Here is a 27261-nt window from a genome sequence, read left to right on the forward strand (position 1 = left end):
GCTGGAAAGATTGCTTAGCAATACGTTTGTATTCGTGGTTGATTCTTGCATATTGGCATTGAAGAGTTTGTGTTCGGTGTCTAGTGAACCTTCTCAATGCGGCCCTCTTTAAAGATTTCATTCGTCGTAGTACGCCAGTCTGCCATGGTCTCGCGTTCTCGTATTCGGTCAGGAGGAATATACAACGCACATAGATATAGAGTACGGTCGCCAAGTGTGATTGCCGTCCATACCTGTTCCAAGCAAATCCATTTTTGGTTTTCTACAGCTCTCGCCTTGAGTCTGGAGTTCACAGCCACTAAATCCCTCCGCCTCTGGCTTTACGGTTATTATCGGTAGTCCTATCACAACGAAAAACTTCGTAGTCGTAGCCAAACATTTGGTGAGAAAGCGTACGTGAGTCTAACCAAGCCTCCGTGAGTACAACGATATCGTAGCATTGGTCTGAGATAGCTAATCGGAAATCGTCAACATTGCTGTTGATACCGCCGACGTTCTGATAATATACCATGATCTCTTGGTGACGATTGGCAGATAGAGCGTTGGATTTGTTAATATGGTAAATGATTTTGATTTGTCCACTTTTTTTAATGCTCTAATTCAGGGCAAATGCGTCAAATCAGTTATTCAAATGTTTCTAAACATATAGATAAAATTGTCTTTTTCATGATTTACAGTAGTTTCATAGCATATTTTTAAGGATTCACATGTTTCAAAGGATTATAAAATCCACCTTCTATTGGTGTCAACGCGCTCTCAATTTGAGCTAATTTTTATTCCATCACCATATGATTATTTCGCACATATTCAGACCTTTTATGGATTATAACACTTACAAATATTGTAAACAGAATTTTTTCGTCCAAAATGGTGATTTGTAAAACCGGGCAAAACATGATCATTTTTCGAACAAACCATGATCATAATTTCGCTTTGAGGAAAATCGCCAAAAATATAAACATTTGATTAATTTCAACGCTTTATGGTAGTATTAGCAACTAGAGACTTGGGGCTTTTCAACAAATCCAAACTCGTCTTTATTTATGTGATTTTGATGAAGAAAAACCGATCAGCGTTTACTAGTAGCGTTAAAACACCCAAAATCGGACAAACCAAGATCATTCCCCCTACCATCGATATAAGAAAACCAGAGAACAACCCGTTTGATGTTCAGTTCAGTTCACATAACAAACGGGTTTTCCAGAGCCACCATTTGAAGTATTGAATGGGTTAAACTATCTCAAATACTCACCTTTTCATCTATATTCCTGTGATTTCCCTGGATTGGCATTATTCTCGCAGAAAAATTTCATCCGCCGTAAGTCGAAAAACTCCCTTGAAGGTATGTATAACAAACATAACCTGCAATTCTTTCGGATACCTTTCCAGATGAAATAATGACGCAACACCATTTTTTGAAATTAATTTTACTGTGTGTATTTTTTTCCTTCCTTTGTTTTCACCGTAGACTATATTTATTGAGATTCCTTCCGTCCTTCCTGAACTCATCAATCACACTTGCACACGAACCGAACCGACTATCTACCATTGATACTCCCCGTCTCCAAGTGTGACTCGTACCGATTTCCTACCCTCATTCCCCTCTTACCACCGGTGCACGTGAGTGAGATAGACAGTAGTTTCTGTTTTGCTTCAGCATTGAGTTCGTGTAAGTTTTTTTGCGATTGTATTGTTTTGTTTTTTTTTTGATTACTTTTTTTGTTTGTTTTGTTTTTAATGGTAGTTATCTCGAGTTTTCAATAATTCAACATTTTAAATTCACTAGTTTCCAGTTACTTTTTTTTTTCTTTTCTGTGATGAAAAACGACAGCGGCGTTCTATGGACAGTTGATGAAGTTGAATTTGATTCTTTGCTTTTACGACGATGAATGCTTTTTTGGTGATGTTTTCTTTCTATTTGTTAAATTCCATCATTTTTGTTTAGTTTTGTGTTTAATTTTATATAAGATACTTTGTTTTTTTCTTCTTCTTTGTTTGGTACACATTATTATCACGTAATATGGTAACAATATACATCAGTTTGAATTTCCTCATAATTCCTCTAGTTTTATTTCATCTGTTATAAAATTTCAAAAATCATTACACAATAGAAAACTTGAAATTATGCTACTGATTTTCCTAGTTAATATATATCTATATATATATATATTTTTGTTTGTTTGTTTTGGTTTCTTCTTGACAGTACAAATCTAACAGAACTGTTAAAATTGTTTGCCCTCTAGTCATTTTCACTTACACTTGTGTATTTTTTTCCTCGAATATTTGTTTTATATAGATGAGAGATTGCCTAACTGCGTACTTCCTGTTCACTTTATTCGCCCCATTAACATTCAGAATGTTGCCACATTCGAACCTGTGTGATTAATTTCATTCCCCGATCCTAACAGTATTTGGCATTCTGGTGGGGATTAGTTTCGACGCTCGTGCGTTTATTTGTGTGGGTATGACTGTGACTGTGTATGAGTGAATTTGTGTTCGACGAATTATATTATACAAGATTAACATTTTTAAAATTAGATTTCTCCTACCGATTTGATTGGTCTTTGTGTTAGCGCTTCTTTGCTTTAGAATCCATAACGAAGTAACGATTTCGCTTCCAAAAAGGTGTGCTTCTGCTCGGACAGAAGAGAAAAAAAACTATATATAATATATATAAACTCTCAGATTGTTCGTTCAACAGTAATTATACGTTCTCTTTGTGCTCGCTTATTAGTAGGATAGAAGAAAAGGTTTCATTCAGCGAGTTTCGATCCTCCTCTTGTTTATGGCCACCATTCGGTCTAAAAGGACAACTGGGCTCTGTGTTGCCTTTTTAGACCGTTGCTTTCCAGCCCGCCTTTTGTTCGAGCGGGGAATCCTTTTTTTTGCTGCCCTTGTCTATTGCATCCTGAAAAGCTACTTCTTTCAATGATCAACGAACGGAATTTGACGACCTGTTTGTTTTCCTTTGTTTGATTTTGGCGTACTTCTTTCTCTTTTCTCGCTTATTTATTCTCAACACGGCAACGACAATTTTCTTAAATAGCACCACTATAATTCGTTGTTTCGCTTTGTGTCTGTGTGTGAGTGTTTGTTTTCGGTTATTTGTTTAAATCTTCCACCTTCCCGGCTTTGGCTGGAAGTTTGGAGTATTTTCCCTAACTAGCTCTTCTGTGGGTACATCTACTTAATATCTACGCGGTCATTTTTATACACATCAGTTTATGCGTTGGTTGGCAAGTATTTGCTTCGCTTGAACTTGCTGAGAAGAGGGCGTTTTCAATGCGTTCGTTGATCATTTTTGGTAACCTTTCGGCTTTCCTTTCTCGGTTTTTTTTTCGAATGTGGAAATCTTTTGCGTGTCATGTGCTGTTGTGGTTATTAAATAAAATTAATAGTGTTGAAATGAGATATTCAACCTAAATTCAAGATTTGTGGTCTATTTGGGCGTAAGGTTCATCCAAAATCATCAGCAAAATACAGCGCGAATGTTTCAAAAGAACACAGCGAAACACATTTTAGAACATATAGGTTTAATTACTATTTGACATCGATAATTCAACGATTGTTAACTGGAAACACTGTGTCGACATGTTTTGTTTTGATTTTCACTTGCAAATTATATTAAGATGAGCTGTCGCGATAATTTCAAATGATTCTATTTAAAAAAATATAGAAAAATTCACCGAAAATGAAAAGAAAAAATAACCGATGTACGGGGAATTACGCTATCTATAGTGAATTATTACACTTATTCGAATGAAAGAAGAGGAATCCAGGCTTTCCTCAAAATTGTGTTTGACTCTACGATATTTAAAAAACCTTGATGGCAGTTTTAGGCAATCAGATTTAGATGTCGGAATGAGCACTAATATACATCATTACACCAATTCATACGAAGTCAACTTGAGAATTTGTCCAGAATATAAACTATGGTTCATATTGTCACATCCACTAATTTTTTTTTCCAGAGATATGTAGAAGGCCGGTTGAAATGATGCATATAGTGTAAGATATAATAACCATCTTCATTTATACGACTGTCCATCTGAATTTATTGTTTTATCCAGACATGAAACATTCAAATAACAAAAACGTCAGTGTTTCATAACTATAGAAGAGCAATCCCGCGCCAAATCGAACAAAAAACACCAAATTCTGACCCGACTCTCTTCGATTTTTTTTTTGAAACTTGGTACTTATAATGGAAACTACCTGAAATCACAATTTTCATTGTCATATGAATAATTAAAATTTCGAATGATTTCTTAAAAGGGTGTATTCAAAATCATTAATCCTTATTTCAAAAAATTGTAACTCAGAATCCAGAAGTTTAATTGACATATGATGTTTGACAAAGTTGTTGTGGAATCAATGAACTATTTATGAAAAATAGCATTTTGGATACACTGATCTCTTAATCTTACTCCAAAACTAAATTTAATATGAAAAACTTTTATATCTCAAAACACCCCCCCTCCGCTATTTTTCTTGTGTATTTTTATTGGAAAACACTTCTAATTTTATGAAGTTTGAAGTATAGTAGTGGCGTTTCGAACTCAGCGAAATGGAGATATGAATTTTTGAAAATTTATGTAATTTGAATACTTGTTGAAATCATGACTACTTGAGAAAAGTCACATAAAAAATAGAATCTACATGCGATTTAACATAGAAAACTATGTTTTACCCTAGGACCAACCGTTCTCGCGATATAAGATTTTTTTTTATAATGGAAATAATGTTTTTTTATTATTCCATTTGTTTATATTTTTAGGCTCATTAGCATTTGAGCTGTAACAGAGCCGGGTTTTAATCGTGTACATGTACATGTTTATGGTATTTTTTTTCTGTTCCATTACATTATGGTAAATTACACAGTGGCATCCATTTAGGCGTAAGGGTATTCTTTCTGTTCTTCCATTGTTCAGCAGATCAGACAGCGGAGACAGCTGATCATTGTTGTGCTATTTATAGCACAACAGCCCGATGTTTCTTGCAGAGAAGAGCAGTTGTATGGATGAATCGATTTTCATCGCTGATGATGGTCAATTGAGGGCGCTGAATTTGAACTCACGATCGATCGCTTAGTAAGCGAACGCGCAACCAAGTGGCTACGAAGACCCCCGTAAAATAATGTTAGTAAAATGTCGGAACCTCAGTCTTAGTGTCCAACAGAAGCGAACATTTCTTGAACATGATTCTTATTATATTAAAACGGTTATAACTCGAGAACGGTCAGTTCTAGGATTCTTTTTTTTATGTTACTTTTGATAAACAAACACGATTTCACAAAGTATTGTAAAAATAGTATAAATTTCATAAATTAAAAAAAATCATATCTTCATTTTGGTGAGTTCAACACGCCACCACTATACGTCAAATTTTGTAAAATTAGAAGTATTTTTCAATTAAAATATAAAAAAATATCCAAGGGTGTTTTAATATAAAATTAAATTTTTGAGTAAGATTTTTTAACAGTGTATTTAAAATGTTATTTCTAATAAATAGTTAATTGATTTTCTAATAACATTGTTAAACATCATATTTCAATCAAACTGTTGGATTTTGAGTTACGATTTTTTGAAAGCAAGATCAATGATTTTGAATACACCCTTTTCAAACAACAGTCGTAATTTAAATTGGTCGTATGACAATGAAAATTGTGATTTTAGCTAATTTCCATTATAAGTACCATGTCCCGAAAAAATCGGAGAAGGTCGGGTTAGCGGTCGGCCGATTTGACATGAAATTGATCAGAACTAGATGGTAAACTATGGCAAACTTTCATTTTTGGACCCGTAAGCCCTGTGGGAGATAGGGCTTACAAAGTATGTCAATTAAGTTCCAAAACTCGAACAAATCTTAGAAATCATACGTGCCAACTAAGGAATATGTTCCACCATCCCAAAAGATTACTAGAAAATACATGCTTATAGTTTTGAAGCATCGATGCATTTCGATGAATTCGATCCGAATGTCCAAAAAATTGGGCTTTCCTATACAGTAACAAAATTTGTTCGAAATCGCGTCTGCGTGTCACCATATTTTGGGTTCTTCTTCAATATTGACTTCATGCCCACCTGCGATAAGAAGAAACCGTTTCTCCGGTAAGTGTGTTCTCCCTGTATTCGTGCATTAATTCTCCAGTACGCGCTCTTTTTTTTCCTACTTTCTCTGAGCACATAATATAGATGCCAGATGTGAAGACATGTTTTCGTTTTGAAGACATTTAATTTTGGGAAAACATACTGAGGTCATTTCAAAGTATGTGAAAGCAATTGTTTGTGTGATTTATCGAACATGATTTAGAAATATCGTGAGGGTTTGCTCATTTTTGTTCATTATGATTACAATTGAAGACATCTATTCGTGTCATTTGAAAAAATCATCTGGCATCCCTCACATACAAGCAGTTTCTCTCGTGAGAATGCTATCCGGCCGAAAGCGAGCAAATTGCCCCGATCGAGGATATGCCGTACTGCCCGATGGTAAGCTGATGCGGAAAATATCAAATTGAAAAGGAAATGAATCCTTTCTTACCGTTTTCTTCATCTGAGATATCCACTGGGAACTCGATTCAATAAATATGACTCACAGTTATCGCCTCTGAATCGGTTGCAAGTAACAAAAACTTTGTAGAAATGATGTAGAAAATTAAATCGAAAATCGCTCCCAAAGAAAATTATGTTTCTTATTGTTTTAAAGCATGTTACAAATGTAAAACTTGCTTGGTAGGATTCTATCATTGATCAGCACGATTGCCTATAGCCATTGCATTTCTATTCTTGCTGGTTTACGAGAAAATCAGGCGGATCAAATTGCCCGGCAGGCGCGTTTAGACACATCTCTCATTCATACAACCTGTTTCTCTGAGTTTTACAGTCTCTGAGAGAGTGGAGGCGATCTGGCGTAGTGGTAACATCCATACTTCTCACGCTGAAGGTCACGAGTTCAATTCTCACTCCCAACATTCTTCCAAAAATGGAAGTAAAAGTGACGAACCTGCCAAAAGTGTTGAAAGTCACTATAATACAGATAAAACAAAAGTCTCTGAGAGAAACAGCTTATGAGCATCTTATACTTCTCAGCATTCATCAACGTATGGTATATAATTTGGGCGCCTTACAAAATAAAATTCGTAGCACTTTTGTTATTCAGTATCTAAAATACAGAACGATTACAGATGACTGAGAGTTAACTAATCTACGTACGGACGTAGTTGTTACCTTAAATTTTAAGAGCACGGTCAAGATAAATCCATTCTCGCTTAGGGGGTGCTTATTACACACTTCTCCAATATATTTCATTTACTAATGAGCAGACATTCTCCGATGAAAACTCAAAACAAGTTTCATTAGGCGTCGTGCACAAATTACGTAACGCTAAAAATCCGGATTTTGAAGCACCTGACTCCCCCCCCCCCTACGTAACGCAATTTACTATCTATCAGATTTATACAAAAACATATTAAAAATACATTTATCTCAAGAATGCGTGATTTATGAATAGATAAATAGGATATATGTAACGAATAAAAACTTCGGAGCATAATGTCATGTTCAGGAAGTGTCGATTACCGATATACCTTTTTGATGACATCATGATTTTAAGCCTACAAAAAAAAACAAGGCGCTCTAATTTGAAAGAATTTCAGTATGATTTTTCGTTACATAAAACTTGCAAAAGAGATTTCTCTGAGAACCATTTTTTAAACAAAACAGCACATGATCTGCAAAAACGATTTCAGGCTTACGAAGGCAAAAAAAATAGATTAAAAGTATAGAAAAATTCCTTCTAAACCTATTAACACCGCACACGCGTCTCTGGTGTCTATTTTGTGCATTTTCGATTCTAACCTATCTTCACGGCACGATTTCATTACACATAGCAACTCTAAACCTCCGGTTATCGTTCCTAACGGTTAACACTCGTTCCGACTGGATTTGATTAATTACTGTTTTCCAACTTTGAGCTGCGATGTGACGTTTCCGAGCTGCATGAGCGTTAAGTGAGCTTTTGGGGGCATGTGTTTGTGAATGTGTGTGTATGTTTGTGTTTCGAGATAAGTTCTCGTTGCTACTACTGCTTTTGACACGTCTGCACCGAGGAAGACAAATGTTTGTGAGTGTTTTTGTGAAGTGTTTCAGTCCGAAGGGTCTTTCAAAGGTAAACAAAATGAAAACTGTTGCAGGTCCGAGAAATGGTTCCCAAATGACACTCAAGCTGGGCGTTGTGAGTGTTGCTCTACAGATACTTGCATATTTTCGTAGAAACGGAGGGAGAGGATACCAAATGGAATGGTTTCAATTAGGCACCAAAAATGACACAGAGTTTATTATTAATAATTGTGAGTCCCCAACTGCACTAATTAAACAATGTTGGGTACACTTTCAACTTTCCCAATTAAACAATTCCTCAGAACGGAAACCTACCGAGAAAGCAACAAATTAAACTCAAACATCACCCGATGGTCCCACACGTGGGCACTATACACAGAGTCAAATTTCGTTTATTTACTGTTTCACAGACAGACTCTTCGCACAAAGTAAAATCCTCGGTAGAAAAAAAAATCATTCAGGATGGGCCCGACAAAGACAATGATGGCACAGGAATTCACCTTGCGGCGGATACACAAAGACAGAGGATCCGGCATTGGCCCCCGTCTACAGACCGAGAGAGCACGGAAAGCCCTGAAATCAAATTAAAAACTTCATTTTTCATATTTCCATTTTAGCACCTTTCCTGTTTTGGCGCGTTTCCGCGCGGTGCCCATTGTCACCCGGTCAAGTACCATTCGGGGGTTCCCCAAACGGTCCACAGATCGGAATGTCAATAAATGGGTGCCCTCGGTTTCACCCCACCACGTTGCGTCCATTTGCTGAACTTGTTTGTCTTCGGATAATTTTGGATGAAATTTGCAGCCGTCTCTGAATGAGTGAGGACTTCCCACAGTCCTAAGGGGTGAGTACTTGACACGTTTCATTAAGGAAGATGACAGGTTTATTCCTGGCAAAAAGCAACAAAGTTGTTTTTCTGCAGACGATATTGCGCGCCAATGAAACAGAAAAGGAACCGAACAAAAAACAAAAAAAAATCCAGTCATTACCGGCGGATGTTTGGAAAGCTTTCTCCGTTGCTCTCGTTTGTGCCCACTTGCCAAATTTATTGTTTCGACTTGATGGAGATTTTTCCGCTCAACTTGACAAACAGTACCAGGGCAGATGATTCACATTTCATTAGAGCAATTTCTGTTTGATTAGTTCGCTGGCCTCGGATGCCTTTTTGTGACAACACAAAAATGTGGGCAGGGATGCGCGGTTTTTTTTGTTGGTCGTTTGGAAAACTTGTTATTAAGTGAATGAAAATGTTGGCGAAACACGGATAGGGAGGATGATGATTGTGGAATTTTTCTTAGAACATTGATGAATAGAATGAAGTTGTTTCGTTGTCGCTGCATCCAAATGACCTCCGAATGTTCCTTTGTTAACGCGATTTTTTTCCGCAGGTGAATAATAAAGGAACTCTACGTAAGCGAATAACCTCTCGTGATACAACCTAATTGAAAGGAAGTTTCCAAAGTGCCAGAGTGCTCGGTCAATTTAGTGTGCAATCCACACATCCATGACACATGTATTGACTCTAGTCAACTGTTGATCAAATTACACAAAAAAGTTGTTCGAATTTAGTGTGATTTTAATAAATATTCATTCAAATTTTCAGTTATCTCAATTACATCGGTGCACCCCTCGTATTCCGTAGCGTTGACATTTCATTACTTACATTCATCACAGAAGTCATCAGTGTAGCTTAATCCAAAGCGGGAGGACTTTCAATACAGGTGTGTCAGTTTTTTTTGTATCGAACACAACATTTGAATACATATAAAAACATTGTGAAGTGTTTGAAGTTATTTCTATTTTTATGTGAAAGCGTTAATTTAAAGTTTACCCGAATTTAACGTTCATCCGAAAAATAATATGAATCACAATGAATGTATACGTTGATTGGTGTTATTTGACGGCTCAGTAGAATAAACAATTTTTGTTTGACTTTCAGCTCTTCAGAGGACACAACAGTGACATAGGTAAGTGATTTTTAGATGGTTCGGTACGAACCCAATCGTCTTTCAGGTAAGAATATTTGGCAATTTTTTTTTTGCAATCAATTGATTCGACTACGATACGGTCAGGGTTGCCAATAATATTTTTAAAATAACTGGAAGATTGCTCTTAAAAAAACTGGAAGAAAACTGGATCCAGTAAAACCGTTTTGTTTTAAGAAGATCAGCTATGATTTATCTAAACAAAATTTTTGCCCATTCCAATACTACAATTTTCTTTGAAGTTGCGTGTAATATTTATATGCAGTTCATAAAATGGCGAAATAAACTATTAATTTATGATATCATTCGAGCACATCAAAATTGCGTTTCCCACCAATCGAGCATAATATTTGAGAAACTGTTTTATTTGGGCAAAACTTGACGCAAAAACGTCAAACTGACGTCTCCATGCACTGTTTTGTGTAGTTACCTATGTGTTAGATTTCTAGAAAAATTTCGTACCATGTTATAACAGCACATGATGAATATTTCTGAATTGAGCATTTTAAAAGAATATTAGAACATTTTACTTAGGTGTATCGTAGTAGATGAAAATGAACACAACACAGTTCGACACCCCAAAAAGGTACGGATTAGCATGAGATTCGAGGTAAAAGAACAAACAAAAATCGCATAAACAGCTTCCCACAATATTATTTTAATACTAAAATAAGCATATTCAATGCCAAAACAACTGAAATATTACTGTGGTATTGAAATCATCAAATTTTGGTATTGAGAAGCTGTTTCTCTCAAGTTTTATATCAGGCTTATCCAAACCTAATTTTGTTATCAAGATCAAAATGAGTTATCCCTCAATATTTCTTCTAGCTCGAGAAAATATTTTTGAAAAAAAAATGCATAGTATCCGTTCTTGCAAAATAAACACTATGGTACATACACATTTTATGCAAAGTGTGCTCTTTAAAGGAAATTCAGATTATGCGTATAATTAATGATATTTAGTACTAAAAATCCTTTGAGTGACCATGAGAAACCAATATCCAATTGATGCAAACGAAAGCAAGGTTACTTGGGTTTTATATTCATATCAATTAAATACATTGGAGACCATTTACTCTACGACCTTCTGAACTTTAGAATGATTTGGAGGATCTACAACCTTTGATGTTTATATAAACTCAAAGCCAGCATAGATCGCGGGCTCTATGAACTTTTTTGGGTAAGTTTTCTTGTGAACATTGACCAGTCGCTGATGAAATGGTGGATCAATTGGTCTGAATTTCAGAATGGTTTGGAGAACCTAGAACATCTGATAATTATATAAATTGAAAGACAGTGTAGCACGTTGCTTCTTGGGTAGGTTGTTAAATAAGATAAAAAATTGAGTAATACTCTATGTGGAAGCGATCTGGTGTAGTGATAACATCCATAATTCTCACGCTAAGGTCACGAGTTCAATTCTCACTTCCGAAATTCTTCCAAAAATTGAAGTAAAAGTGACAAACGAGCCAAACTGTGTTGAAAGTCACTATAAAAGAGAAAATAAGAGATACCCTGTTTTTGAAGTAGTTTAATAAGTTTCCAGTGTTTAGGAAGCTCTTAGCTTTGGCATTTTCGACAAAACATCGACAAATTGAACGAATTGGAAAGGACCAAATTACAACCTTGCCTGTCGCGGTGGTCCAGAGGGCGATAAAACACGACTGAAAAACAGTATATTTTCATCCAGTTCACTGAGTTGACTGTGTAAAAAAAAAGGAAATTTATTTTACATAAGACGGGTAAAACTAGAGCACACATATAAAAAAATGGATAAAACTGGAAGATTTTCAAAAAAACTGGAAGATTTCAGGGTTCAACTGGATGACTGGATCGAGAAAAAAAACTGGAAGACACCGCTGGATACGATACGCTACTTTCTAATTTAATGTTCGCTTCGTGACGGCTGTATTGCTGCTACCGACCCAAGCGAATGAACCAATAGAGAGCTGTGCTTCAACAATGGTCTCTTTTATATCGAGGAGTCCCGGAAATCAGATTTGCGGCAGGCATCGACGCGGTGAAACAATGCCATCGATGCCCAATACAGTTAGCGATCGATTCACTGCTGACAGCGAACAGTTGATTAGCGTTGACGCGTTTATGCTCGATTCGTCGTATTCGAACAAGGGTGGATCTTCCATTGCGCCGGCAGGAAATATAGGAAAGATACAGCTAGCGAATCTAACGATCACGATCCACAATTTTCACCGAAGCATACAACTTCTGTACAGAAGAAAACATATTCGGACGCAACATTTGTGGCGTGCTATTGGAGCATCTGTCTTCAACTGCCAGTAGAACTTCGCCGTCTCGAAGCCTCACTCCCGGCTGCTGAATAATAACTCATCATGTTTCAAGCCACAACTCTTAACTTTGTTCGTCCGTCGCCATATTCCATCCGCCATCCGGATTGGAAGCGAAAATCTTCGAATGAAAAATCCCACTTGACAGCTGCAATTTTCCGCGTCATTCGTCAGCAGCAGCATAACTTTTCGCAATTTATCTGTCCCCCCGAAGTTATCGTGTTGTCGTGCGGCGTTGAGGCAGCATTGGAATGGGAACGGATGCATTCGAACGAAGCGAAGAAATCTAATTTTTGGACGCTGTCAGTTGCGTACATCCCTTCGTTCGTCCTTCGCATTAACACTTATTTCTTCTTTTGAATGGGGGGATTCATCACTTCGAAATTGAGGTGATCAACCCGGTTGAATTTCGAGAAAAGTTTGTCTCCGTAGGCGAGGGCTAAGGAGACAAACAGAATGACCTCCGGAATGGAATAACAATCTATTCTGGTGGGAGAATCCCAAGTTAATCCAAAACCTTGGCCCGGAGGATGAGATTGAAAGCTGTGATGATGAGTGCTGCTGCTGCTGCCGTTTGCCCGATTAGGAACTTTTTCGCAGTCACCTCAACGTCTGGTCGTCTCGAACGGAAAATCGAGAATAGCGAATTGATGCGTGTGGAAGGGAAGGAGGTTTGTCACTTTGCGTTGGAACGAACATTGCGAGCTAAGGCAGCTAGGGAATGTGATTCCTGTTTTTTTCTCAGTCTGATGAGATCCCAGAGCTGATGAAGAAGTTTGTTGACTCAATTTTGACTTGGTAAGATTTTGTACAATGAATGATATGTTCAAATATTTTCAATTAATGTTTGGAAATTTTCACTCCCGGTCGGCATTCGAGCCTTCATTTTGAAAAGTACATTTCAGTGAGATTGGCAGATTAATATTCACGTGCCTTCAAGAATGTTATCTAGCTCGCCCATGATTTTCACAATCAGCATAAATTCATATCGATTATATTTTGATAGATGGTCGCCACTTCATCATTTACATCAGATCCTATAGGAGTGTCATTATCCAAATGGATATACAGAAAATTTTAGAAAAAAATTGATTTAACACAATTCAATCCTTCGACAGTGGAACATCGGTGGGTTGTATAATAGCCTGGAAGACCTGTAGATCCTTGACCGTCGATCATTGCACTCCATATGGGAACTCGAGCAACACCAACGAATGTCCAGACAATACTCGGAGGTAAATTTCTTTGGCGCACAATTTGGAGCCTTGTTCTTCAATAGCAGTGCTGTCAATATGCATTCTGGAGTCCACACATCCTCTCCCCATTCTAAAAAAAAACAAATCCTGGGAATAAAAGAAAGAAAATTTGCCTCTCTTCAGTTCTTCCCCAAAAAATTTATGTTGCCCTCTTATAAAGCAGCATTATATTATCATTTAATTCTTTCTTCTGCTTCCATAATATTACCAGCGCAGTCGTCTCGGTCCGCTTTCAATTTATACCACCGTGGTCATCGCGATCCACGTTCACTTGTTCGCGGTCGTCCCGATTCGCTTTCAATTTCTACCAACGCGGTCGTCTCGATCCGTTTTCAAATTATACCAGTCTCATCTCAATCCACTTTCAATTTATACCAGCGTAGTCGTCTCGATCCGTTTCAACTCATACCAGCGCGGTCGTCCCGGTTCGCTTTCAATTTGTACCAGCGCGGTCGTCTCGATCCGCTTTCAATTTATACCAGCGCGGTCGTCTCGATCCGCTTTCAATTTATACCAGCGCGGTCGTCTCGATTCGCTTTCAAATTATACCAGTCTCGTCTCGATCTGCTTTCAATTTATACCACCGTGGTCATCGCGATCCACGTTCACTTGAACCTAGCGCGGTCGTCTCGATCCGCTTTCATTATACCAGCGCGGTCGTCTCGATCCGCTTTCAATTTAATCTTAGCGCGGTCGTCCCGATTCGCTTTCAATTTATACCAGCGCGGTCGTCTTGATCCGCTTTCAATTTATACCAGCGCGGTCGTCTCGATCCGCTTTCAAATTATACCAGCGCGGTCGTCTCGATCCGCTTTCAATTTATACCACCGCGGTCGTCTCGATCCGCTTTCAAACTTAACATGATTCCAATCCCTTCCACAAGCCCGATCCTATAAAAAAAGTACATCACTTCACATCTTCGTCTCCTTCTTCTAACTAACGTGTTCCTAGAGGAACTTCGCCGTTTCAACGGAGTATTATTTTCATTAGTACTTAGTTGAGATTCCTATGCCAAATAACACGCCTTGAAAGCATTTTGAGTGGTAAGCTCTAGAATACGCGTGACCCCAGTGCAAGTCGGAGGAAATTTCTCTGACAAAAAATGGTAATCGAACCCGAACTCCCGGCATAATGATGAACCCCAAAATTATCCTAGAGGACCTCAACGCTCACCACCATAACTGGGGAATGCAAACACCAGATGTATTCACCCTTCATCGCCCCATCATCGCCGAGCTCTTGGAAAGTGTTGGATCTCTCGGTCTTCAACGATGTGGCATGGACACCATCTGTCAATGTACAAGTAATACAGCCATTGACGTTTCCACAGCCTGCCTCAACTTAATGGTTAGGCTGAGGTGGCACACGGCCGACGATGGTACCCGATCTAAAGCTGCCGCTGCCTCAAAATAGATTTACGATTAAGCTGACTGGGCAGCCTGCAAAATGTCCTCCGACTTCTTGATCAGGAAGGCGAAGCAGGACAGCTGGAGCGGTTTCTGGAATCCATAAAAGAGAACAAATCCTCTGTTGGACTTTGGAGCCGCGTCAACGCACTAAATGGGAAATAGAGACCTCACAACCCCATTTTGCAAGAGGATGACATTACTCTCAGCGATCCGACAGATGCAGCGAACTAGCTCAGGGAATACTCTACGGGAATGCCGGCGACAGTATTGTTTGGAAATCTGTCAACATGCAATGTACCACAATGTGTCATGCTACTTAACCCTCTATAGCCCAAGCCCGCCTTTCCTTTTTCCTGGAATTGGTCACACAGGACAATTCCTTACACGAGAGGTAGCGCTGAACGATGTGAAATAACGATTCACCTACTCATTTCGCACCGTTCGGGCCGAAAGGTTGGTCGTAGAAAGAAGCCAATTTTTTGCAGTTTTTAATCAAGGGGAACAAGGGCCTAAGGGGGTAGTCAGAAGAGGATCGTTCTATATAAATTGGTTGCGTGTCCGCCACAAAGCGAACGATCATGAGCTCAAAACTCAGGGCCCTCAATTGTTCATCTTTGTGCGTTATCCTAGCTACTACATCCACGCAACAATCATCATGTGATGGTGATCCCAGCCTCTCGCCGCTCATATATAGTCTGCTGAATCGATAATTGGTGCTATTAATAACACAACAATGGAAGCCTCGTATCAACTCTGTTCCGCGGTGTACGGCCTAACTGTGAATATTCGAACAACAGGAATACTCTAACGCCGAAAAGGCGACATTGTGTACATGTTATCGATACTACATGTTATCGATAAGATAAAAATGTACACGAATAAATTCGGCTATGATACATCTGGAACGCTAAATGAGCCTAAACAAAAAAACCTTCTTACAGCGAAAATTTCTCCCTACTGCCCTGCTTCTTAGGGAGGCTGAGATGTAACTGGGTGGCGGATAAAGCAGGGGTGGCTGCAATACTGGTGATGGGAAGGTATCCCATTCAAGAATGGGTAGAGAGCTCACAGGAAAGTTTCGTGATCGTCAAAATCAGCGGAATCTTCATGGGTAGTTGCAATGCACCCCCAAGATGGTCAGCGGAGCAGTTCCACGAGATGCTGGACATACTCACAGATAAGGTCAACGGCCAACCAGTCATTATCGGAGGAGACTTCAACGCTTGGGCTGAGGAATGGCGAAGCAGATATACCAACGCCAGGGGGTACAGTCTACTAGAAGCTCTCGCTAGACGTCACACTTCTGAACGTAGGCCCCAGCAGGCCCTTCCGAAAGGACGGCCGCGAATCCATTATCAATGTCACTTTCTGCAGTCCATTACTGGCGGCGTTAGGAAATCCAGCCGGTATACCACGCCACGCGGCACATCCATCGTCAGCGGTATGCGATATGCATACTCAGCAGAATGAAATAATAAAAAGGCCACAGCCATGTGGCTCGCTCTCTTTTCTCACACTGGACGTCGGCTAGGGAATAAGTAGGTTAGGAATTTAATAAAACTCTTTTTTAAAAAGTATATAAACAGGAAGAGTTTCCTTACTGGCGCAGCCGGTAGGATCCCATCAGGAGGTTTTAGAAAAAAAGTGACAAAGTGACAGTGAAAGCTTAGTAGTGATCACCAGCAGCAGCACCGAATAATCATTCTGGAGCATCGCTTGGACATCGCCCCTAGCAGAACGACAACTATTGCCCGCCTCCTCGGGGCCTACATATCAGCATATCGAATGCTGGAAATAATCGTGTAAGTACACACATTTAATTATACTTAACTACCGAAACAATGCCAGACGAAAAGTGCAGTGAAATTGAGCAGCTCCGTAACACGGTTGAGGAGCTTAAAACAATGCTCGCCGGGGGGCAGAATGACGATCTTTATCGCCTGCCAGATCCCATCAAAAATTTGTCCGAGTTCACGGGCAACAAACGAGAATTAAACTCGTGGTTGGAAGAAGTTGACGAATTATACGATACCTTTAAAGTGAAGGGACGAAAGGGTGCTCCTGACACATTAAACATGTTCTATCTCAGAGCAATAAGAAACAAAATTAAAGGTGAGGCACGCACCATTCTATGTGCCAACGGGAATCCCAGTACTTTACAGGGGATTAAGAAAATTTTGGTCGAAAACTTCGGTGACCAAAGAGATTTTACTACTAACCTTTCACTTTTATTCCATATCCGTAAAGGTGACGAAAACAATTCGAGATTCTTTAACGAGGTTAAAGAAATCAATACTAAGTTGAAGGCTAATCTTCAAATGAACCCGCTTTCACCAAACGAAATTATCGAGATGATAACAGTCTCAAAATATTTGGACAATATAGGGGAGCCACTTGCGTCCATTATTAGAAATTCTAAACCTTCTACACTCGATGAAGCACACTCAGCAGTTATGCTTAATGCTAACGCCGAGACACGCGCAAAAGGGACGGTAAAACCAAAAGCATTCGGAAATCAAGCACACCAAAGTAAATTAAATTTTAATAAACCCCCACCGCAACAGCAACAACAACAACAACAACAACAACAACAACATAAGAAACCATATCAGCAATACAGAGCGCGGGTTGAGCATAATAATAATGAATCAAATGGAGCGCAAAGCGCTATAGAGGACAATGACTCGGACGATGACAATGACGATGACGATGACGACGAATCAGATATCGCAGTGGAATCCAATGAACTAAATTTTCACGTGGTCAGATTGAAAAACTCTCGAACTTGAATTTTATACCATACATTCGTTTTACGACTTCGAAAGGTTATTTAAACTTTCTGGTCGACACAGGGGCCAATAAGTCGTATATAAATCCGGAACATGTCAAAACCGCTAGCAAGGTATCTAATCCTGCGGTTGTAACAAACAAAAATGGTAAATTTGTAATAGATAGCGTTATACATGCTAATTTGTTCGCAGAATCCTTCAGTGAAAAATTGCCATACCACGTGTTTAAATTTCATCCATTTTTCGATGGCCTTATAGGCTACGAAAATTTAGCGCGCATGAACGCAATCATTGATACAACACATCATTTTTTAAAAATTGGTAACAGAGAGTACTCTTTCACAAAGTACTATCCTTCAAACATAAATTTCCACAAGTGGCGTGAAAAACTTGGTGATATTTGTACTACATCGAATGGCACATTTTTAATTGAGCATGAAACAGATATCAACTCAAATGTCACTGTAAATCCTGGCTTATATGTAGCCGAGGATAACAGGGCAACAGTATTTCTGTCTGCAAATGGAAAGAAAAGAAATCACAACTTGAAACCATTCGATAATGATCCTTACTTGTTGGAAGACAAATGCAGTACAGGTAAACTAAAATTTCCTGCCGATCATTTAAACAAAGAAGAAATCCGCCTACTGGTTAAAACCATGAACCATTAACAAAAGAACTAAAATTGACAGACGCCACTGGCAGAGTGACCCGACAACGGCTTTATCTGGAACAGTTCGACTTTCGAATCATTTACAAGAAAGGAAAGCAAAACGTAGTCGCGGATGGGCTTTCCAGGATTCCCCGCATGGAACTCAATCTTCAAACGTTGGAAAGCGAATGCTTTGAAAATCACGAAGTATATGGTCCAGAAATTATCAACAAATACAAGAACCAGCTTATATTAAAAATTACTAAGGATAAGTCTAAGAGCCCACATATAATATATAATACTTTTCCAGGTCAAGTAAGACACATTTTTCATAGAAATGGATGGAGACCTAACAAGGATTTTGAAGGATTATATGGATCCAACAACGAATAACGGTATCTTTGCGCCACTCGACATCAAAAGATCTCCTATCTAAACCCCTCATTTATATGATCTTCCTTCCAGACTATGTCTACTACTCCAGGGCGGACACTGCGATGTCCGCATACACGATTTAAATCAAAACCCTCTAGCTGTTGTGTCATTAGGACCTGCGAGAATAAGCCATAACTATGTTAGAATTATCCACCGTGTAAATGTAAGTTCTATTGAATCCATTATTGAAAAACTGATTGTAATTGCAAATGAAAAGATAACACATAGACACATCCTGAGCCCACTTATAAAATCTAAACAAGAAAAATTGTTAATAACTTTTGAAAAACTGAAAACGCCAAATATTAGACGATTCAGACGATGGGAAACCCTAGGAAAAGCCTGGAAATATATATCAGGCAGCCCGGATGCCGAAGATTTGAAAATCATTAATACCACTACCAATACACTAATTGAACAAAATAATAAGCAAACAGCAATTAACAAGCAATTTGAAGAAAGAATCAATAACTTAACAAAAACTATCTCTTTGCTAGCTACCGACTATTACAAGTCATATAATGAAACAATGGATGGATTTGAATCAGTTAATCTTTTATTTAATTTAGATGAGCTCATCAAGAATTTAGAGATAGTAGAGGAGGCTATAACTTTAGCTAGGTTTAATATACCAAGCAGCCGCCTCATCAGCCCAGAAGAAATCTTCGCAGCACAACAGTTTCTCACCAGCAACAATTTCGAACTAGATTCCTTCGGCACTATTCTGGACATCGCCAGCGCTTATGTTCTTCGAACCTCACATTCAATTATCTACACCTTAAAAGTTCCAAGAATTAAGGATGTCATTTATGAGCTACACTACATCGAACCAGTCATAACCAATGGTACACGTGTTCATCTATCTTCAAACTACTATCTAAAAGGACCCAAATCTTACCATATGCAAAATTTATGTCCTAAAACCAGAGGACTTTACATTTGCCAGGAGTCGCAGTTAGAAGTAGCAGGAGCATGCATTCAACAACTAATGAGTGGAAGTTCTGCCCAATGTATGGTTGAGAAAACGTATGGTCAAAATTTTGTAAAGAAAATCAACGACGCCAATATCGTTGTAAATGATGCAAACATGACTATGTCTTCAAGCTGTTTCAAACACACGAAAGACTTGCAGGGATCTTTCTTAATTCAGTTCTCCGGATGTACTATCCACCTAAATGGAGAGGAGTATACAAATCTCGACGCTGAAGGACCTGCAACGTCTTTTATTCCAACCACCGGGTTAAAGGTAAACGCCACTGAAATCATCAATCGTATGCCTCTAGACTACTTACAGAAACTTCATCTAAATCATCGAGAACACCTGCACAAGCTCAACTTGACGACGACAAACATACACGGAAGTTTGCGCACCTTCAAGTGGATATCCTTTGGTTCATTCTCCGTTACAACTCTAATCATCCTTGGAATCATTTTCACCTTGGTCATCAAAAACATACTTCCACCATGCAATAGAACCAAAATCGTTATCAAGGGAGACACGCCAACGGGTAGTATGGAGGACATTGTAGATGAATATATTCAGAAGAAACCGAGGGTTAAGTTCATACCACAGCAAGATAATTGAGGAAAGCCGAGGACGACTTTCGACTAAAAGGGGAGCCGTTAGGAAATCCAGCCGGTATACCACGCCACGCGGCACATCCATCGTCAGCGGTATGCGATATGCATACTCAGCAGAATGAAATAATAAAAAGGCCACAGCCATGTGGCTCGCTCTCTTTTCTCACACTGGACGTCGGCTAGGGAATAAGTAGGTTAGGAATTTAATAAAACTCTTTTTTAAAAAGTATATAAACAGGAAGAGTTTCCTTACTCGGCATACACGAAATGGAGAGTCCACCAGCGACCACCAGGCAATTCTGTATAGTGTCTGCCAACGGAATCCTGCGGTGATACGGAGAACAAGAACCTGTGACCGGAAGTGGAGGACAAAGGTTTTTGACAAGATGCTCTTTGTCGAAGCACTACGCATAAATAGCGGAACTTCTAGTCTGAGCGCCGACGAACTGACAGGAACATTGAGGGCATGCGATACAGCGATGTCGAGAAGACTGGACCCGACGAATAACCAACGCCCAGTCTTCCGGTGGAACGAGACACTCAGCATCCTCTGCGCTAACTGTCTACGAGCCAGAAGAAGAGTCCAGAGGGCACGAACCTATGTAGAAATAGAGGAGTACCGCGCGTTGTTCCGGGCGACCAGAGCCGCCTTTAAATTGGAGGAGCAAACCAAACTGCTATAGGGTGCTGTGTCGAGACGTCGACGCAAATCTTTGGGGTGGAGCATATCGCATTGTTCAACGACTCCCATGGAATTATGTCCGGAAAAACTCGAGGTCATCGTGAATGGACTCTTTCCGCAGCACGACCCACCGACGTGGTCACCCAAATTGTACGGTGAGGACGAAGGCGAGAATGCACAAGTCACCAACGAAGACATCATCGCGGTGACAAAACGTTCAAAGATGTAAAAAGCACCCGGCCCCGACGGAATCACCAACGTGGTCCTGAAATCGGCAATCCTTGCTGTCCGCAACATGTTCAGAATGGTGCTGCAGAAATGCCTGGATGACGGTCTTGTGTGGACTCCAGAATGCGTATTGGCAGCACTGTCCGATATAATTGTCTCACCATACTTGTTCATCCCACCATTCATATATACACCTTTTATAGCAAGCCGACAAGCAGACCTGGAGCTCGGTCCGACAGCTCATCTGAACATGTCAAACGGAAAAGGGGCTTCCTTGTTCCAGTCATAGCAGAGGTCAGACGTGTTTACCGAGCCCCGGGGCGAAACCGTAGACTCCAAGTAGCCCGGATATTCACATTGGCGATCCTGTCAGGAGCTGGAGTTTTCTGTAGCACAGCTACTTGTTTGAGATTGAGTTTGGCCGGTTGTTTAACGTGGTGATAAAGCGAAATCAAATACGTAAATCATTGTCGAAAATCGAAGTGGAAATTAGTGTCGAATTGAAAAAAAAAACATGGCATGGTCCGGACTTGGTAATCGTGATTGTTTTGCTGTTTTTGGCGGTTGTAAAGTTGTTGAATGCGGGTATTATTATTATTGTTTTTACTTTTCGTTTCATGATGGATCGTGGTGGACTGCGGTGAATGGAAGTGTTGCGTTCAAGTACGGTGTGAATTGGGTTGATAGTCATTGGTTTCCCTATATTGTGTTGTACGATATGATTATGCAGTGGAGTCCATGCTCCGTACGTTGCTGGATCCGATTAGTCGATCTGTACAACATTCTACAAAAGACGTACCGCGATTCCAATCACTAATGTCACACAGCAAAGCGCGATAACGTAAATAGATTTTATTCCATCCTCTTGTGGAATAACCGGGAGTAAGTTCTGCTGTGATTGCTGTTGCTGGTTGATGACAATTTTCTCATGGGGGGACTTGGATTCCTCGTTCCCCATGCCCAAGGAAGCAAAGTTACTCCAAACAATCTAAACTTAACTAATTTTTTTCTATCAGTATTTCTTACAGACAGTTGATACAAAATGCCTCATGCTAAGGCGTGCAGTTTAATGATTTAGATTAACGGACGGGTATTTGACTTTGAGATATGATTCAATGCTGATTCAAATGTGGGTAGGCCAGAACGTGTGAATTGAATCGCTGGTTTCGCACAGCGGGTTAAAGTAACAAAAAAAAAATGAATATGAAGGGAAGTGATGTGCTTATATGTAAGATCAGATATGTAGAAAGTGTCGGAACTACCACGTTCGATAAAACTGAAAGCGGATCGAGACGACCACACCTGGTTTATTTAAAAACGGATCGCGACTACCGTACTAGTATGAATTAAGAGTAGATCGTTACGACCGCGCCAGGTTTAATTAAAAGCGGATCGAGACGACCGCGCCAGGTTTAGTTGAAAGCGGATCGTGACGACCGCGCCAGTTTTAATTATAAGCGGTTCGCGACGACCGCGCTAGTATAAATTGACGGCGGATCGAGACGACCGTGCTTGGTTTCAATGAAGTGGATTGCGACGGCTGCGCTAGATTTAATTCAATGAGGATCGCGACGACAGCGCTATGTTGAATTTGAGATCAGTCATGTTACAGCGAATTATGGACAGCTTGACAAGGTAGTAGATGCTCAAGAAACAGCCAGTAAAAAAAATGAAAAGATTTGAAATGCTGTGGAATTGGAATGGAATTTTGATCGAAACTGGTAATGCAGTCTTACCACAGATCCTACGCCAGAAGTCGCTACCGCTCATGAGCGTCACCCAGCCATGGCTAAATTTGTTAGAACTTATGTTTTCTGGCATGTTGAAGGATGCAGAGGCATGGGCGAATCGTATCCTGGTATACAACACAGTCAGGGAACCGATACTGAAGAACATCTCGGTTTCAAGGTTCCATCCCAGGTCCAACGCTTTGGAACACGAGAACACTGAAGCTAGAATGGTATAAGCAGAATCATATTGACTTGAAGAAAGAATGAATCCACCAAATTGTCTAAATTTTTGGCAATTGGGCAATTGTCCAGCGTGGTGGAAAAATATGACAGATTCGGTTGACAATGTCACTGTGTTGAAAATGATGGGAGGTACTCAGTGAGAAATTCGCAAGTTCATTAGAAAAGCAGAAGAGTTTTTTGTTTGAAAAATTCTAAATGGGAAATACTTTACAACCAATTTTGCGAGAAATTCTTTGAAGATCAATTTCACTCATTGTCCAATCAATTTCTAAACTATGACTATGTTTATGAGCTTCAAAGGAACAATAATTAGTATTTTGTATTTTGACTTTATAATTCTTCGAACTATTTGAATCCTTTATCCGCTCTAGTTCCAACTCCTCTCAGGTTTATTTTTTTTTTCTACAGATTAGAACATCACGAAAATCAGTCAGTCTGAGTAAAGTGAAAACGTGTCAGTTTGTGTGTACATGTATTTATGGGGAGTGTTGGTGATTGAATTACTTTTTTTTTGGAAATTCACAGAAAATCGGTAATGATAAAGCGGCTTTTGGTAATCTGCTTAACGCTGCTCGATCACTGTTTGCTTGTTTACCATTTTTATACTCCAATTATGTAGAAACCTTTGGCGTTCATTTACATGTATATACCTATACGAGAAAAATACAACATCCAATTTGCGTAAGTGTGAGTTCTATCTTTGCACCTTTGTTCTGTGTGACTGTGCCTTCGTCTCCGAGTGACGCAGGAAAACATAGAGAACCGTCTCTAGTGGATGACGAAAGTAAATATGAATATGGCAATGCTTTTGGCTATTCTTGATTTGCCTCATCCCCTAAACACCATAACGTCAAATTGTATAAAAATAATGTTTTCGATTATTATACTTACTATAGACCCTCCGTCGAAATGCTCTAGTTTACGATAGTTACGCGATCGTGAGTTTCCACTGTAGGTTTATTCAGGTTTTAATTTAAATAGACACTAAGCATTCACCAGCAAACTCTCTCGTGTTCTCTCCGTTACTCACTTCCTAAACTGTTATGTTGCGTTGCGCATTAACACACCAAAAATGTATCCTCTTTTGTTCGCTAGCATATTCGTGTGGAGAAAAATGTACACTTAGCTGATTATAAGTCGTATTAATTTAGAATGCTAACTTCCATCTGGTTAATTTTTTGTAATCTGTTTTTAACATTTTTACGCGCGGCGTTCTCGCTCCGCTCACCTCCGCTTGTGCCTAATTGTGCGCCCCCGCGCGGCCCGAGTCGAGGGAAACGGTCCGACTGTACAAGCGCCAGCTTCCCAGGCCCCCTCCCGCTCCCGCTCCCGCGGAAGGCCTGGAAAAACTACTTCCGCATTTCCAACGCGTCAACTCGGAAGCCTTCGGCGCAGGGGGCGCTCTAGTTTTCACTTAGTTTCTTTCATGGTTTATGTCAGCCTCCCGCCAACAACCCGCCGAGTATCCGACCGTAAAAAAAAGTTGGGGGAGCACTTTGGGGTCAGCGGGGTTCGACTAAGGGGTTCCCTCACCAGGGAACTCCTCTCGTACCTATAACGTTAGTTTTTTTTATACAATTTCTCTGTGTAACACTTATCGAAGTACCAAAATTATAGTGCAAAACAGATGCTTGCTTGCTTGTATAGGAATAGCTATCGATACATGGGAGAGTAACAGTTATTTACAAAATGAACTTTTTGATTATATTTTATCCTTTTATCATCTTAAAATTTGTCAAAGAATTTCCAACGAATCTAGAACCTATTTACAGGGTCAGATCCACGCTTCGACCCGTTTGCTGCAAGACGTGGATTTATTGCTTGATTAAAACATGGTATCCATCCGGTGAAGTGTTGGGTGCGTCTGTGTACGTGTGTGTGTATATGAGTGATGAATCGAAGTTATTTACACTATTCACAGTCGAACAGAATCGCATGGTAGGCTTACTAATAGGGGCACATTATTCCGCCAGACGATTCCTTCATTTTTTTAATTAAAAATCCTATCTGCTCATCTCTTTACCAGTATTCACCATCTAAGTTTATCATTTTTACACGATGATTTTTTGGTTTCTTTGGTTCGATCCTTAAGTAATTCCGAAATAAGTGGTTATACTTTTGTTTGTATTATAACAATTTTTTTCCTAGAACATAAAACATGCCTTCAGTGACTTACCACGGAAGAATTAGATAGTAATTATTGCTCATGCTATCGTTTGTTTGCGGTTACACTTCAATGTGGATGAATCCTGTCCCTCGGGGTATCCTTCCGCTCATGGGTCCAGCCCTGCTGCAGAGAAGGGTTGGAACTGTGTGTATGTGTGGGTGTGGGTGGTGGGAGGCGGGCATTCACATCTAAACTTGAGCACAGTAGAAATTCGTATAAAATTTGCGAGTTCCATTTGGTTGTTTTGATTTCAATTTGCCTTAACTAGCCTTTTCGGTAAAATCGAAGACCTCTTCGGGTGGGATTCGAGCCCCCAATGCTCGTATTCCTAGCTTGGTGTTAGTCTTGTATTGTGACCGCCACAGCGGGCAAGGCCGCGAAGAAATAGATACTGGTGGGTGGTATGCGAAGAGATGCCTAACAACGAGAGCACCCTTAGAGGGGTTATCGCAGATAACCTCCCCGGTAGCCTCCGCCGCCGAGCTGTGCACCACTGACCGCACGCTCCGTAGCCTTTTCGATACTCCGGGAAACGCAGCGGTAGCAGCACACGTAGGCCAAACATCACTTGAACAGTATGCGTCGAAAAGCCCGTCTGAAGTCTTTGTTGAAAATAGTGTAGATCGCTGGATTCAACGCCGAGTTCATGTAACCCAACCAGAAGGCTAAAGAAAACGCAAAGTCCGGTATGTGGCAATCCGGACAAATCGGTACCAATATGTACAGGAAGAAGAACGGTAGCCAGCACGCAATGAAGCTACCCATGATCAACCCCAGAATCAGCGTAGCCCTCTTTTCTTTCTTCCTCGCTATCCTTCGTTTTTCCTTCTCTGGATCACGCGGTTTTGGCTTCGGCAGTGCCGGTTCCATCTCGCTACAAGCACTATCGTTCTGTTTGGCGGATATGGAAATTGCTTGCTGACCCATTCCCATGCCCCCTGCACCCACACAGTTCCCCTTGGCGTGGTTATTTTTGTTCCTGCCTTTTGCCCCCCGCCTACCGAATATCGGTTGGCACAGTCTAAATTTCAGCGGTTTGACCACCGCACACCTACTGACAACCCCCGAGTCCGAACTAGAGGGATCGAACTCACTCACCATATCCGTTTCAATTCCTACCGAAAGTGCCCTATTCCTAGCTAAACCTGGCCGAGCTGCCATACTGGAACCATTGTTCCCTCTCAGCAGCGGAAGAGACGTTAGTCCGCCGCCACCGGCATTTCCCACCTTCAGCGTATCCTTCATCTCCTGAACCACGGCCGCATGGTCATGATCGGCAGCCTCACTGGTGGACATATCGGACGCGAAATCGCACGTCACCACCGGTATTGGCATTGGGCCGCCGCCGCCGCCACCACCACAGCTAGCGCCACCGGCAAGACCCCGTGGCGGAGGCTCTATCGTCGCTATTTGCTGCAGCGGTGGTACCTGCAGGGGTTGCTGGTTGATACTGCTGCTGAGATTGTTGTTATTGCTGTTGCTGGTCGGATGCTGGCCGTTGACGCTGGCGGCCGTCGGCCCTACTGCTACCGCCGACACGGATGAGGCACTGGGAAGCGATGGCATCGGGTTGGTGCCCGTTGGACGTGTGAAGCTGGTGTCCTGGAAGGAAGTAGAAAGAGGTGAATTAACACAATCAATGGTGAAACGCAAATAATTCGACGAAACCAAAATC

The 27261-nt window shown here is 40.3% G+C and overlaps 1 protein-coding gene across 1 annotated transcript in view; it reads right to left on the bottom strand.

Annotated features, from left to right (window-relative positions):
• Positions 1 to 1436: 1436 nt before the first annotated feature.
• LOC129761466 (tyramine/octopamine receptor-like) overlaps positions 1437 to 27261 on the bottom strand; it is a 56252-nt gene continuing 30427 nt past the window's right edge. Inside the window, exon 3 of the mRNA XM_055759190.1 lies at positions 1437 to 27188. Coding sequence (XP_055615165.1) covers positions 26151 to 27188 — 1038 coding nt within the window. The 3' untranslated portion in view covers positions 1437 to 26150. The remainder of the gene's footprint in view (positions 27189 to 27261) is intronic.

Source organism: Toxorhynchites rutilus, chromosome 1 (assembly GCF_029784135.1).
Source record: "Toxorhynchites rutilus septentrionalis strain SRP chromosome 1, ASM2978413v1, whole genome shotgun sequence".
Classification (NCBI taxonomy): domain Eukaryota; kingdom Metazoa; phylum Arthropoda; class Insecta; order Diptera; family Culicidae; genus Toxorhynchites; species Toxorhynchites rutilus.